Genomic DNA, 16,273 nt, shown 5'->3' on the forward strand with positions numbered 1-16,273 from the left:
CAAATGTTAAATCTAGGGTCGCTGAGAACTACAACACAGTGACAGGCTCAGCAGGCAAGTCACATTTGTCAAGATATAGATTTACAATTACAATTCCTTCTGCTATACAAATGCTTCCTAAATAAGGAGGAAGGGTGAGTTGCAAAAGAAATCAATTTCAACATTGGCACCAGCAAAGCATTATTTGTACACCCTCAAAGCAAGAGGAGGAAAATGATCAGTTTTGCTGGTTAAATTGGCGCAGGGAAGGTTTTCTTCAAAATCCTGTATTTTTACAGAAACATGAGGAATAAAAAAGAAAATCAAACATATTCACAGGATAAGTAACTGAAAAAACTCTGTGTCCTGGTCTCTCAGTCCTCCAGACAACTATATTCTCTCTATTCTGAATCATAAGTCACACACAGTCTGCCACTGACACAGTTACCTCTCCAATGCATCATGATCACCCACACTGTCACACACCCACACAACATTGTTACTCACTTGAAGTTACTTATGCCCGAACTCACCCAATCACACAATGTACTTAAACATTAATTATCCCCATCACTCACATATTTATGTTAGTCGTTCATCACTGTATAGTCACTATTTAAGAAGCAAAATACAAAAAAGATAGCAATCTAAGAAGATTTTTGCTTAACTATTTTCAATATTCCTATTGTGAATACAGGCCATAATTACTTCTTGATTTTAAGTCAATAAAATTATCCAGAACATACTGTTACAGTCCTTTTATACCGACAACAAATCAACCCATTTATTTTATTTGTTTCATCTATGTTAATTGTGTTGGTTTTGTTTTCTTCAACTTAGAGAAGCCTTCAGACTGGCTTACTGAATATCAAAAGCATAACTGTAGCTTTTGCCTTTGGTTTCAGTATCAAAAGCCACAGCAAAGATTGTAAAAATTTAAAACATGTGGATGTTGTGTTTTTTTTTACATCCAAGAGACAAAATTTCTACAGATCAGAACAGTTTCCAGGAAAAATTCCATGCTACAGAAGAATTTCAAAATCAAGAATCTACCCTCTGCAATAGTTCTAATAAGTCACATTTATGTTTTCTTGCAGGCAATTCTAGCCAGCAATTTTTAGTGTCTTGAAAAGAAACACAGCTGGAATCAAACATTCTGTATCCGTCTGGAATACTTCCTTTTCAGGAGTGAATGAACTGTTAAGGCATACTGTGATGAGCAAACCTACACACAAAGCATTCACTTATTGAGGAGGTGTACCTTAAACCCTGTAAACACATTGGCAGAAGTGTTACTCGGGTGGGATTTACAGTTGCTATTTGTTGGAAACAGAAAAATTGCTAATATACATCAATAAATTATACCATTAAACAGTTTTGTCATACATCAATGTCATTGGTGAATATGCTATTAAATTAATAGAATTGACTTGCCTCAGAATTAAAATATTAATATGCTGCAGGACTGAGACGTGATTGCATGAAATACATTTCTAAAATGTTCCTATTGCATCAAACAATATCCAAAGCGAAACATGTCTGAATTTTCTTTCCGCATGAGAAAAGTGTGACTACACTTGCAAAGACCTGTCTACATCAGGAAGTAAATACTTCAAAAAAAAATCAAAGAACTACGGATGCAGTTTTTATTAGAAACACAAACAGAAATGGCTGGAAAAACTCAGCAGTTCTGGCAGCATCTGTGGCGAGAAAGCAATATTAACATTTCAGGTCTTTAGAACTAAAGTACAAAAGTAAGTACTTCCCCTGTTTTCATTCTTACATGGCTTAGCTGTGGAATGAATGCAGGGATCTGTCTGATAAGTCTATTGCTGTTCTGCATTAAGCAAAATAAAAGGTTGATCTCTATTCATGAAAGGCACATTTGATTCCCTTCAACTTTGGTTATTTGTGGTATGTACTGTACGTCAGTAGACTTTGTCATATAATGCCTGAAACATTGGACAGAATGTACTGAACAAGATAGGATCATGCACTTAAAAACATATTTCATTTGTTATATTACCTCTGTTGGATTTTGAAAGACAAATCTTCCATCAGCTGCAGCTTGTTCATTTGGTAGCCAGTGTGTTCCAGCAACATTTGCTGAAGAATTCCTGTGAACTAGAAGTAAATGTCACACTACATTTCAAAATGCAAATATTACAAACACAAAATGCTCCTTTACATTCTAAATCAGCACTGTCTACGCTAAGTACACTAAAGATACAAGGGAGTCACATCAATGCAACATATCAAATATCAAATGTTTACACACACTCACCCAAGAAGATGTATGTTCCAACAAGATTACATTTCCATTTAGGAAATTGATCTATTTTCACCCAGTCTCATATTAAAGTTTCTAACATGAATATTTTTCTTCAAAAAAGGCATCAAGCCAACTATTTTGATATCAATAACTTGTTCTTATCTCAATAGACATATTCAACTACTTCTTCTGTAGCAGAACATAGTCAGTCAAAATAATTTTGTGACATCTTCCTCAAATGACCTCTTACCCACAAACCATCCACACCACCAAATCCACTGAGGAAAGAAAACAATTTTTTTTTTAAAAAAAGAATTCTCTCAAAAAGCGACAAAAGAAATGTGTGCTTCTTTGGATAGGATGTCAGATCTCGCAACTCCTGACACTAATTCATGAATCAAAGCAAAAATGACTGTTTCAGACACAATAGTGTTTGGTTCGTAGACACAAACAATGAGCAGCAACAATTGTTCCAAAAATTTGATTTGCCAAGTCTGTCATTGGTGTTGCTAAGCACTTGGTGCCCTCATCTGGACATGTATTGTAACCATGCAACTGAGCAAATATGAGGAACATTTATGGCTTTAATCACAGCGACCACCAAAATGGTACAGGGATTATTATGGGTTCTAGAAAGAAACAAGTAATTAATGCATCGTTTTCTCTTTCTTAAACGAGCCTTGAATAAATGACAGTTCGCAATTATAAAGTGCCTTTTAAAATCAAAACATACATTTTATGAAAGTCCCACACTAACAGAAGAAACATCACATCATGCTGTGTAAACTGATGATCTATCTCATAAGTAGTTGACCTTTTATGATTCTGTTAAATAATATAAGCACATATTCACAAGCTATAGCAGAATTTGTATTGCAACTTTTAGTTTTTCAAATACTTAACATTGACACAAAACAAAATCACAAAATAGGTGAAATTTCAAATACTGGAAGTAGGATACGTGAAACATAATGTTGAAAATATACAGCATGTTCATCACCATCTGAAGTGATGGGTCAGAAATTCAGCCTTAGACATTGTCCGAACTGATAAAATATTGCTAGCAAATGGTTGAGTGATTGGGTAAGATGGAACAACATTCCTAAAAACATTATACTGTGGATCAGGCTAATTTAGATCTGGTCGTGTGCAATGAGGCAGGTTTCAATAAATTATCTCAGGTTAAAGTACCCCCTAGCAAACAATGACCACAACATGGTAGAATTTGCATTCAATTTGAGCAGGAGAAACTTGGGTCAGAAACAACTGCCCTAAAAATAATTAAAGGTAATTTCAAAGGATGAGGGCAGAGCTGGCTGGAGGTTATTGGGAAGGAGTTTAGCAGCCAAGGCAGTTGAGGAACAATGGCAGACATTTAAGAAAATACTTGATGACTCATAGCAAAGTTCCATCTCTGTGAGAAAGAAGGATTCTAGGTAGGTAATAAGCCAACCATGATTAATCAGGGAAGTTAATTATAGCATCAAATTAATTTTTTTTTTAAAATATGGCACAAATTAATGGTAAGCCAGAAGATTTGGGAATTTTTTCTAAATCCATGAAAGAGGGCCAAAACAAGAGGGAGAAAATAAAATAAGATCAAGATGGACAGCAAGAGCTTCTTGAAATGGATGAAAAAAAAAGGCCAAAGTAAACATTAGAAAATGAGGCTGGGTAAATAATAATGGGGAACCAGGAAATAGCAGAGGAGTTGAATAAATACTTTGCCTCAGACCTTATAGTAGAAAACACAAGTGCATTCCAAAAGTACTAAAAGATCAAAGGCAAAATGGAGTAAAGAAATAAAACCACCACTGGTGGAAAAGGTATTAGGGAAACTAATCTGGCTAAAGACCAACACGTCCTCTGGACCTGATGGGATGCATCCTAGGATAGTAAATAAATTAGCTACAGAGACAGTGGATGCACTGATAGTAATCTTCAAGAATATTTAGATTCTGGGAAGTTGCTAGAGTCTATTATAAAAGATTAATGGCAAAGCATTTAGCAATACATATTATAGTCAAGCACAGTCAACATGGATTATTGAAAGGGAAATCATGCTTTACATATGTATTAGAAATTTTGAGGATGTAACAAGCAGGAGAAATAAAAGGGAAGCAGGGGATGTAATATATTTGGATTTCTGGAAGATATCTGATAAAAGTTCCACATATTCAGTTATATAATAAGAGCCAAATGTCTTAGGGAAAATATATTGTATTGAGGATTGGTTAACGATTAGAAGACAGACAGTTGTGAGAAAGGGGTCATTTTCAGATTGTCAACTTGTGACTAAAGGAGTGCCAAAGGGATCAGTGCAATACTCAAGGAAAGATATACTGTCATTAGAGGCACTCCAGAGAAGACAGCTTGAGAAGGTTGGGCCTGTACTCACTGGAGTTTGGAAGAATGAGAAGCGATATTATCAGAATGCACAACATTATTAGAAAGCTTGACAGAATAGATGCTGAAAGGTTTTTCTTCATGAAAGAGTCTAGGACTAGAGGCCATAATCTCAAAGTAAGGAGTCACCCATTTAAGACAGAGATAAGGAGGAATTTCTTCTTTCACAGTATAGTCAACCTGTGGAATTCCTTACCACACAGAGCAGTAGAGGTGTCAGAAAGGACACACAAGGTTGAGACAGACAGATTTTTAAGAAGGGATTTAAGGGTTATGTTAAAGTGGAGTTGAGGATTATCAGATTAGCCATGATCTCATTGAATGGCACCTTCTGCTGTAACATCTTATGGTCTGAGATGGAAGCATCATAGAATCATACAGCATGGAAACAGATTTTTCAGTCCAAATAGTCCACACCGACCATCTTCCCAAACTAAACTAGTCCCACTTGTCTGCATTTGGTCCATATCCCTTCAAATCTTTCCTATTCATGTACTTATCCAAATGTCTTTTTAATGTTGCAGCTTTACATATTGATAAAGAAAATTTTCTTAAACACATTTAACAAACTCAGATTAGTGAGGATGCGGTCTAAAACATTTTTCCCTCTTGTTGGTTTCTTCATTACCAACTGCAGACCCTGTCCAAAAGCAATGTCCCTTAGGTCTTGCCAGCTTGGTCTTCCAACTGCTCATGATGATGGTTACTAAAGTCCTTCACCCAGAGTATATTCTGCAGTCTGGTCATCTTCAGTGTTTTCACAAAGTGGTGAGGAGAATTGATGCATTAGCTGTCTGCTATTTAGCAGGAGGTTTCCTTGCCCATGTTTGACCTGATACCATTAGACTTTATGGACTTCTCAGCCAATGTTGAGGGCTCCCAGGACAACTCCCTATTAACTGTAAACCAGTATGCTGCCACCTCTGGTGGACCTGTCCTAACAGTGGGACTGGAAATACCTATGGATGGTGCTCATGGTTCTAGGACATTGTAATGTATGCCTCCACAAGTATGGTTATGTCAAGCTTTTGTGAGACCGCACTCCCAATTTTGGCACAAGCCCCCAGTTATTGAGGGAGGTCTTTGCAGTGTCATAGAATCCTTACAGTGCAGAAAGAGGCCATTCCAACCTTCCAAGGAGCACTCCACCCAGACCCAGTTCTCTGCCATATGCAGTCACCCCACATTTACCCTAGCTAATCCACCTAGCATAGACATCACAAAACACTATTGATTATTTCAGCATGGCCAATCCACTTAACTGTGGACTTTGGGAGAAAACCAGAGCAGCCGGTGAAAACCCAGGCAGATAGGAGGAGAATGTGCAAACTCCACACAGACAGTTGCCCGAGAGTGGAGTCAAACCTAGGTTCCTGTCTCTGTGAGGGAGCAGTGCTAACCACGGAGCCACTGTACTGCCCCATGTCAACAGAATTGAGTGTGCCATTGCTTTTTCCAATGCCTAGGTAGATGATTGATGATCCATCTGCTATCATTCCTTTTCACAGATCTTGTGATGGTTAGGTGGTTCGTGTTTTGGTGGACCATTTCAGAAAACAGTTAAGAATCAACCACATTGCTGTGGTGTTGGATTCAAGGTGGAAGGTGAGGATGGCAGATTCTCCTTTCTAAAATATATCAGTGAACCAGACCAGAATAGATAATGGTATCATCATCATCACCAACATGCCTTTCAAGATTTATTAACTGAATTTCACATTTCCCTATTGGCCTGTGATCCATTAGCCTGGGTCTCTAGGTTACTCACTCAGGGAGGTTACCATTATGTCACCATCACCACATTGTAGTTGCTATAGGAAGGATAGAAAAGGCTGCTAAATAGGAGAGGAGTGGCGTTTTTGAATAAGGAAAACATTACTACTATAATTAAAAAGAATATTTCTGAGGGATCATCTGGTGAAATTATATGGGTAAAAGTTAGAAATAAGAAAGGGATGATCACCTTGATGGGATTGTACTACAGGTCCCCCAATGGCCAGAGAGAAATTGAGGTGGAAATATTTTGAAATAATAGGGTTGTTATAGTAGGGGTTTTAATTTTCCAAATACTGACTGGGACTGTCATAGTGTAAAAGTCTTGAAGTATAACAGCATTAGTAGCAGTGACCACTGCACATTCCTTGAGACAAAGTCCTGTCTTCAGCCAGAGGCGCCAAGTAAACAATCCAACCCCAGCATTAAAGGAGCCACGCTTCAGCCAATTCAATTCATACCATGTTAAAAGGCAGAAGGCACTGGATACTTGATCTAGGTGTAAAATCTGGAATCCTGACAACATTTTGACAATAGTACTACAGACTGTACTTCACAACTAGCCATCCCCTTAGCCAAGCTGTTCCAGTAATAGCTACAGCACAGGCATCTACCCAGAAATGTTGAAAATTACCCAATATGTCCACAAGGGCAGCAGATACACAGGAACACCACCACCTGTAAGTTCATTTCCAAGCCACACATTATCTTAACTTGGAAGCGTATCACTGAACTTTCATTGTCACTGAGTCAAAATACTGGAACTCCCTCTCTAACAGCACTCTGGGTGCACTTTCACCACATGAACTGCAGTAGTTCAAGAAGGTGGCTCACCTACACCTTTTTAAGGGCAATTTGGAATTGGCAATAAATGCTCGCTTTCTCCAGCAACACTCACATCCTGTCAACGAATGAAAAAAAAAAACCTTGAAACTACAGGATAAATGTTCACATTTCCAATACCAAACTTAAATGGGAGAAAGAATACAAAACTATGGTCAATTATCTCTCTATGGAAAAATTAAAAGTGATTTATTCCAGACTACCTTCTATCAGAGAGCTGGAAAAGAACACTTTTGTGGGAGGCTCAAGAAAGAGGGAAACAAAATCTTCAAAACACGATGATTTGACATACAATTGTTGTGCTGAATAATTTCAAGCATGCTTGAAAATTGAGAAACTAAGTATACTCTTTTGATAAAATGTTCTATTTTCCTTATGTTGCAGAAATTCTATTGACTCTGCAGAAGATTTGTTGATGTGTCATTTGGACCTGTGAATGCTGCTTTCATGTCAATTTTCGCTAAACAAGACACTTGATAGCATTTATATGGTCCAAAAAGCAACAAAAAAAATAGTTGCGACAGCACAAACCATGTAAAACGATACTAATATCAAAACTTTAGTAAAATCATTAATTATTTGAGTAATAAAACCCATCAAAACATATAAAAGAGACCTAAGGGGAAACTTTTTCACGTAGAGGGTGGTATGTGTATGGCAATGAGCTGCCAGGGGAAGTGGTGGAGGCTGGTACAATTGAAAATTTAAGAGGCATTTGGATGGGTATATGAATAGGAAGGGTTTGGAGGGATATGGGCCGGGTGCTGGCAGGTGGGACTAGATTGGGTTGGGATATCTTGTCGGCATGGACGGGGTTGGACCAAAGGGTCTGTTCCTGTGCCGTACGTCTCTATGACTCTATATACCGTACATACTAGAGGAATAGTCAACACCCTAATTTTGGCCAAATAATCTGAAATTGTGCATATATATTGTGTAAACGTCGACCCTAGTTCTTCACAGATAACAGATCAACACTCATGAGTCAGTGTGCCGGCCGTCATGTTCCATTCCAGCTTTCCAGTCTGCCAGTTGTTCTGCTCCACACCCAGTCCGCTGGCTGTTGTGTTCCACTCTGGGTATTCAGAATTACCACAATTCATTGTTTTTTAAAGAGATCAGTTGGGCTGTGCTAATGATACGGTATGAATTTTGACAGGCATGAATTTCAGCCCCTCAAAAGTAATATCCATGTAATAGTTGACCCCATAAATTTAACCTTAAAAAGTAGTCAAAAGAATTCAACTATTACTTGAGTATATACGGTACTTTTTCTGAGCAACTTGTACAAAGGAAATGTCCCATCACTTGTCATAAATTGGGAATTTTAGTCGCAAATTTGCTTCAGTCATTCTTTCGCCCCCTCAGTTCTTATCTGTTATCTTTGATCAGGAAGGCTGTATGTTCCATCCTGTGCATATTGTCACACATCAATGCCTCAAATCATTCTGGACAAGTTCTGCCCTCAAGCAAAGAGAGAATTATGGAGAAAAGTGGAAAGGAAGTGGACTCCTGTTCCTCTGGTGATCCAAACAAGACTAGTAAACTCAATTGATAAAGCACAATTCCAATGCTATTTGACGCTGAGATGCAATTTTGGATGTCCTAATTCAGAATTTGTTACACTAGCACTGTACTGCCAGGCTGCATAACCCACAGTAAACAGCTGTATCACAATCCTCAAGCACTGTGAACCTAAGTTTCCAAAGCAGCAGCTCAAAATGTATATTATTATTATTGTTCCATATCTGTCATTTTAAAGCATTAAAATGAACTGACGAAACACCATCTCATGGAGTATATGAGCAGATAAGAACAGTGGTTTCATAAACATAGAAAACAGAAAACAGGAGCAAGAATAGGCCATTTGGACCTTTGAGCCTGCTCCACCTTCAATATGATCCCAAGTCAGCACCTGCTCCCACTTTCTCCCCATGTCTCTTGATCACTTTAGGCCAAAGAACCATATTTAACTCCTTCTTGAAAACATTCAATGTTATTGCCTCAATTGCTTTCTGTGGCAGAGAATTCCACAGGCTCACTACCCTCTGGGCAAATTTTTTTTTGTCATTGAAACAAGCAAAACACTAGGCAAAAATTGCACTGTCCAGTTTATGTTGGTAAACCATAGGTCTTTTATTCTAAAGATGTAAACACATTTTTAGATTTCCCCATGACCGTGGTAATTTTGCATCAGAAATAAACCCATCATCTCTAAAATAGATGATGATTAGTTTTAAAGTTCTGTACCTTGAAGTGATCTTACTGTGGTCTTACTGTGGTTTGCCCATGCACCTTGCACCCTTGCCCGCTGTCTTTTGTCTGCCATGATGCTTGTAAATCTCACTTCTTCACTGCCATAACACACTGAAAAAAAAAAGAACTTGAGTTCAGGCTTCAGGCCAACAACCTACAATTACATTGCTGCATCACTCTAGTGAAATATCCCACTGCATTTCAAAGACAATTTGATATCAAACCACAAAAGAATTTAGGAGAGGTTCCAATCTACCACTGCTGGAGTGTCTAAAATCAGGACTGAACAAGAGGCCAGAAAAGGAGAAGTGAAAAGGATTGCAGGACTACAGGTAGTTACAGGAATGTAGAGAGTCACCATCAGAGAAGAATACTTGAAGGAAAATTGTAGAAATGAAGTTGTGTCAAATCAGTGGTAATGCCCATCAGTGAGCACGGGGTAATTAGTGAATGGGACTTTGTACAACCCAGGATATGGGCAACAGTTTTGGAATAATTTCAAATTTATGGAGCTTTGAAGGTGGACAATCTAGCACTGGCCGAGGCAGAAATGTTAAAGCCTGGAGGAATGAAGATCTAGACAAGGTTTACAACTATAATTGAAATCAGGGATGAGCCAGGGATGGAACTAGACGATGGTATGAGGGTGAAAATAGGTGGTCCTGGCTACATAGAGGATGTTGTTGTTGGATACTCATCAAGGCCAAATAGGAGACCAAGTCACAAACAGCATCAAAGAGTAGCTAGATTGAGAGATACAGTTGGTGACGAAGGAACAGTTTATGGCACGCACTGAAAATAATATGCAGTGACAGACTGCAATCCACTATCCATTTTTCCACACGTTCATCATTGATATTGCATCTCACTGTGGAAGCTAATTAGGACGTGACTTCTATCAAGCATAAAATTTAACAGAGGTATGGCAGAAATGGGTCTGAATTACAAAATGGATAGGGGATTAAATGATTCCATTTTGCTTGCAAGAAAATCCAAAAAGTGAAAGACTTTCAAATGTTGAACCTTTGCTTATAAATGTTTAGATTCCCTACAGTATGGAAACAGGCCATTTGACCCAACAACTCCACACTGACCCTCTGAAGAGTAACCCCCCACCCACCCATTCCCCTACATTTACCCCTGACGAATGCACCTAACACTACGGGCAATTTAGCGTGGCCAATTCACCTGACCTGCATATCTTTGGCCTGTGGGAGGAAACTGGAGCACCTGGAGGAAACCCACACAGACACAGGGAGAATGTGCAAACTCCACAGACAGTTGCCCGAGGCAGAAATTGAACCCGGGTCCCTGGCGCTGTGAGGCAGCAGTGCTAACCACTGAGCCGCCCCAAAGAACAGATGAATGCCAAACACAAGGGTCTGATTCAGGGTAGACCATTTAGGATAGAGATGAGGAGAAACTTCTTCACCCAGTGAGTGGTGGCTGTGTGGAATGCTCTGCCCCAGAGGGCAGTGGAGGCCCAGTCTCTGGATTCATTTAAGAAAGAGTTGATAGAGCTCTCAAGGATAGTGGAATCAAGGATTATGGAGATAAGACAGGAACAGGATACTATTAAGGATGATCATCAATGATCATCTTGAATGGTGGTGCAGGCTCGAAGGGCAGAATGGCCTACTCCTGCACCTATTGTTTATTGATTCTATAGATTGGCAAAAGTTTCCTTTGTGCGATGATAATCCAACTGAAGTACAGCTTTTTTGCACCTAGTAGATTTTCATGGCAAGGTTTCCTAAAATCCTCGCCATGAAAATCTACTAAAATTGGTCTCTACACTGGTTAACACTAAGTTTATTTTCCAGACTTTGAAAACTGAAACAGTTGTGTGCTTACTCTGCAATAAACAACAGCTAAAGAACAAGGGATCTTTCTTAAGGAGTGTTCTTAACCACAGGACTTCCTGCAGCCTGTCACACAGGCAACAAGTATTGCTTATGCAGTACACCAAGATAAAGGATATTTTACTGTGTTCAGAGGAATAGGCAGAAATCATTGAATTTGGATCTTGGGTCTCAGGGCTGTAAGTGCACCATTTGTGGCTGGACACATCTATTGAAGATAAGCTTTCATAGAAAACAGAAAAAAAGTGTGTTAAAATGGGTCATTTTATGTTCAGGGTCTTCCAAGGTGCTTAGCAGCCAAGAACATTACGTCAGGAACACATTATTGTTAGTGAAGCAAATGGGTTAGACAATTTGCATGCAATGGGAATCCAGAAATGAAACACAAATTAATAATGTAATGATCTGATTTCAGTTTGATGTTGGCTTGAATATCATTTTTCAAGTAGTCCCATATGATTGTCTACATTCATGTGTGTGGCACATGGGAACATGGTTTAACATAACAAGGGCCAGTATCAATGGAAGACTTGCACTTATATAGCACTTTTTATCACCACAAGTCTTAAAGTGCTTCACAATCAAGTACTTTCACTGGGAGGACATCATGTTGTCACGCAGGAAACACAACAGGCAATTCTCACACTGCAAATCCTTCAAACAACAAGAAGATAAGGTCCAGACGATCTGTTTTCATGATGGTGAATGAGGGGCAAATATCAAACAGGGCACCGGGCACAACATTCCTCTTATGGAAAATAGTGCTGTGGAATTTTTTTTTACATCGACTCACCAGCTTGGGTTCCAACAGACTGAGTCAGCCTGAGGCGGCAGCTGGTGAATCGAGTTTGTGGCAGTGCTGAGACCAAGGATGTGCTGACTCAATGGGCCAAATGGCCTCCTTGTTCTCTGGAGGAATTCTATATTTTTCTGACAGGTTGCTGGGAGTGGGGCACCACCCTGGTTATTCTGTTGCTATGGGACTGTTGCTCAGGAATTGCCCAGTTGCAGATGGGCTCTCTGGTCAAGAAGGGATTGCCGTGGTTGTTAAGAACATTTCTCTGGTTCTCATAGAATCCCTACAGTGTGGAAACAGGCCATTTGGGCCAACCAGTCCACACCGACCCTCCAAACAGTAACCCACCCATACCCATTCCCCTACCCTACTACTGTAAGTTTACCCCGACTAATGCACTTAACCTAGACATCCCTGAACACTATGAGTAATTTAGCACGGTCAATTAACCTAACCTGCACATCTTTGGACTGTGGGAGGAAACCGGAGCACCTGGAGGAAAACCACACAGACACAGGATAATGTGCAAACTCCACACAGACAAACACCCAAGACTGGAATTGACCCCGGGTCCCTGGTGCTGTGAGGGCACAGTGCTAACCAATGAGCCACCATGCCACCCCAAGGCAGTTGCTAAGGGTAATTCCCTGGTTGTTAAGGGGATCTCTCCAGCTTTTAAGGGAGTCTCTCCAGTTGCTAAGGGAGATTATCTGGTTGCAAAAGGAATCTCTCCAATTGAGAAGGGGGATCTCTTTGGTTGTTTTGAGCATGTAGGTCTGCCTGGTTGCTATGGGGGTTCCCCAGGAACAAAGGGGATCTCTCTGCAATTCTCGCAGTTTCTAAAGTGGTTTGTCTGGTTGCAATAGATCCCCTGGAGTCTCGAAGGTTTCCTTTGCGATTCTCCCGGTAGTTCACAGGTCTGTCTGGTAAAGGGGATTTCCCTGGTTGTTAACAAGTTGACAGTTTGCCGGGTGTAGGGGAGGCCCACCCAGGTTTGCTCAGGGGGATTTCACCCGGTTGCTAATGGGGTGAGACAGGTTGCCAGATGTGGGGGAGGGATCACCCTGGTTGATAAGTGGGTTGTTCATTTGCTAAAAGGTCTCTCCGGTTGCTAAGGGGGCCATTTTGTGTGCGAAGGGATTCCCCAGCTCCAAATGGGCTGTCTGGTTGCTAGGGAGATTCCCCGATTGATAAGGGGATCTCTCCAGCTGTTAAAAGGGTCTCTCCGGTTGCTATGGAGATCCCCAGCTGCTAAGGAGGTCACATTAGTTGCTGTGGGAATTCACAGTTGTTAAGGGGGTCTCTGCGGTCGCTATGGGGATTTCGGTTGTTAAGGGGGTCTCTGCAGTTGCTATGGGGATTCCTAGATGTTATGCAGGTATGTATGGTTGCTTTAAGGATTGCCAATTGTTAAGGGGGTTTGTGCAGTTGCTATAGGGAATTCCATTTAAGGGGGTCTCTATGGTTGCTATGGGGATTCCTGGCCCTTAAGAGGGTCTCTGTCATTGCTATGGGAATTCTGAGTTGTTAACAGGGTCTTTCCAGTGGCTATGGGGATTCCCGTGTGTTAAGCAGGTCTCTGCAGTTGCTATGGAGATTCCCTGTTTTTAGGTGGGTCTCCGCAGTTGCTATGGGAATTCCCGGTTGTTAAGGGGGTCTCTGCGAATGCTATGGAGATTCCCGGTCATTAATGGGGTCTCTGCAGTTGCTATGGGGATTCCCGGTTGTTAAGGGCATTTCAGCAGTTGCTATGGGGAATCCCGGTTTTTAGAGGGGGGGTGTCTGCAGTTGCTATGGGGATTCCCAGTTGTTAAGGAGGTCTGTGGTTGCTATGGGGATTCCCTGTTAAGTGAGTCTCTGCAGTTGCTATGGGGATTCCCGGTTATTAAGGGGGTCTCTGCAATTGCTGTGGAGATTCCCGGTTGTTAAGTGGGTCTCTGCAATTGCTTTGGAAATTCCCAGCTGTTAAGGGGTCTCTGCAGTTGCTATGGAAATTCCCAGTTGTTAAGGGGGTCTCTGCAGTTGCTATGGGGATTCCTAGTTGTTAAGGAGGTATGTATGATTGCTATAAGGATTGCCAATTATTAAGGGGGTTTGTTCAGTTGCTATAGGGAATTCCATTTAAGGGGGTCTCTATGGTTGCTATGGGGATTCCTGGCCCTTAAGAGGGTCTCTGTCATTGCTATGGGAATTCCGAGTTGTTAACAGGGTCTTTCCAGTGGCTATGGAGATTCCTGGTTGTTGGGGGGGGTCTCTGCGGTTGCTATGAGGATTTCTGGTTGTTGGGGGGGGGGGGTCTCTGCGGTTGCTATGAGGATTCCCGGTTGTTAAGGAGGTCTGTGGTTGCTATGGGGATTCCCGGTTAAGTGAGTCTCTGCAGTTGCTATGGGGATTCCCGGTTGTTAAGGGGGTCTCTGCAATTGCTATGGAGATTCCCGGTTGTTAAGTGGGTCTCTGCAATTGCTATGGAAATTCCCAGTTAAGGGCATTTCAGCAGTTGCTATGGGGATTCCTAGTTGTTAAGGGGGTCTCTGCAGTTGCTATGGAAATTCCCAGTTAAGGGCATTTCAGCAGTTGCTATGGGGATTCCCAGTTGTTAAGGGGGTCTCTGCGGTTGCTATGGGGTTTCCTGGTTGTTAAGGAGGTCTCTGCGGTTGCTCTGGGGATTCTCGGTTGTTAAGTGGGTCTCTGCAATTGCTATGGAAATTCCCAGTTGTTAAGGGGGTCTCTGCAGTTGCTATGGAAATTCCTAGTTGTTAAGGGGGTCTCTGCAGTTGCTATGGAAATTCCCAGTTGTTAAGGGGGTCTCTGCAGTTGCTATGGGAATTCCCAGTTGTTAAGGGGTCTCTGCAGTTGCTATGGGGATTCCTAGTTGTTCAGGGGGTCTCTGTAGTTGCTATGGAAATTCCCAGTTGTTAAGGGGTCTCTGCAGTTGCTATGGGGATTCCATGTTAAGTGAGTCTCTGCAGTTGCTATGGGGATTCCCGGTTGTTAAGGGGGTCTCTGCAATTGCTATGGAGATTCCCGGTTGTTAAGTGGGTCTCTGCTATTGCTTTGGAAATTCCCAGCTGTTAAGGGGTCTCTGCAGTTGCTATGGGGATTCCTAGTTGTTAAGGGGGTCTCTGCAGTTGCTATGGAAATTCCCAGTTGTTAAGGGGGTCTCTGCAGTTGCTATGGGGATTCCTAGTTGTTAAGGAGGTATGTATGATTGCTATAAGGATTGCCAATTATTAAGGGGGTTTGTGCAGTTGCTATAGGGAATTCCATTTAAGGGGGTCTCTATGCTTGCTATGGGGATTCCTGGCCCTTAAGAGGGTCTCTGTCATTGCTATGGGAATTCTGAGTTGTTAACAGGGTCTTTCCAGTGGCTATGGGGATTCCTGGTTGTTGGGGGGTCTCTGCGGTTGCTATGGGGGTTCCTGGTTGCTATGGGGCATTGCTCCGCTCGCGCTCCCACCTCAGACCCTGATTTCCGGTCGTCTCACGCTTTCAGGTTCCGGTCGGTGTCCGCCGGGAAAGCAGCTCCGGAGGATCGTACAGGGTCCTTTCTTCGGTTCCGGCCCCGCGGACAGAGGGCGGAGAACACTCTCCCGGGAATCTGTCGCCTTTTAGAGCCGCTAAACTCCAGCCTGGGCCCCGTGGCCTTGGGACATGGCGCCGGCAAGATAGAGACAGAGGGAGTGAGGCACTTAGTGGGGAATAAAGGCCCCAGAGCCCAGGGGAACAGCCAATTAGAGCTCTTCAGGTAACACCCCCAATCCCCAAAAATAATACATAACCTCGAAATTACTCCAGTATCCTTCATCTGTATAAGGAAAAGGGCGGTCTCATAGGGCCACAGAGAAAGGGGCAGGACATAGAGAGATGGAAGGAGAGAGAGAGAGAGAGGAATGGGAGAGGTGATGGAGAGAGAAAGGAATGGGAGAAGTGATTGAGAGAGATATAGGAATACGAGATGTGGTAGAGAGAGAGAGAGGAATGGGAGATGTGTTAGAGGGGGAGAGAGAGGAATGGGAGATGTGGTGGAGGGAATGAGAAAGATGAATGGGAGATGTGATGGTGCGAGAGGGGAATGGGAGAAGTGAT

At 41.7% G+C, this 16,273-nt stretch overlaps 1 protein-coding gene across 4 annotated transcripts in view; it reads right to left on the reverse strand.

Moving 5' to 3' along the window:
- alkbh3 (alkB homolog 3, alpha-ketoglutarate dependent dioxygenase) overlaps window positions 1-16,068 on the reverse strand; it is a 75,600-nt gene extending 59,532 nt beyond the window's left edge. The window contains exons 1-3 of one of the 4 annotated variants that reach the window (XR_006313898.1): window positions 15,645-16,063; window positions 9,524-9,640; window positions 2,006-2,103 (exon numbers count right to left, since the gene is read on the reverse strand). Coding sequence is in view for 3 of the 4 variants with exons in the window: in XM_043705476.1 (XP_043561411.1) it covers window positions 2,006-2,103; window positions 9,524-9,602 (177 nt within the window). In the remaining variant the exon portion in view is untranslated. Of the gene's footprint in view, window positions 1-2,005; window positions 2,104-9,523; window positions 9,641-12,184; window positions 12,504-15,644 lie in introns of those variants that run through there. The other 3 variants (XM_043705476.1, XM_043705474.1, XM_043705475.1) reach the window with 3 other exon arrangements.
- Window positions 16,069-16,273: the final 205 nt, after the last annotated feature.

The sequence above is a fragment of the Chiloscyllium plagiosum genome, chromosome 16, assembly GCF_004010195.1.
Source record: "Chiloscyllium plagiosum isolate BGI_BamShark_2017 chromosome 16, ASM401019v2, whole genome shotgun sequence".
Classification (NCBI taxonomy): domain Eukaryota; kingdom Metazoa; phylum Chordata; class Chondrichthyes; order Orectolobiformes; family Hemiscylliidae; genus Chiloscyllium; species Chiloscyllium plagiosum.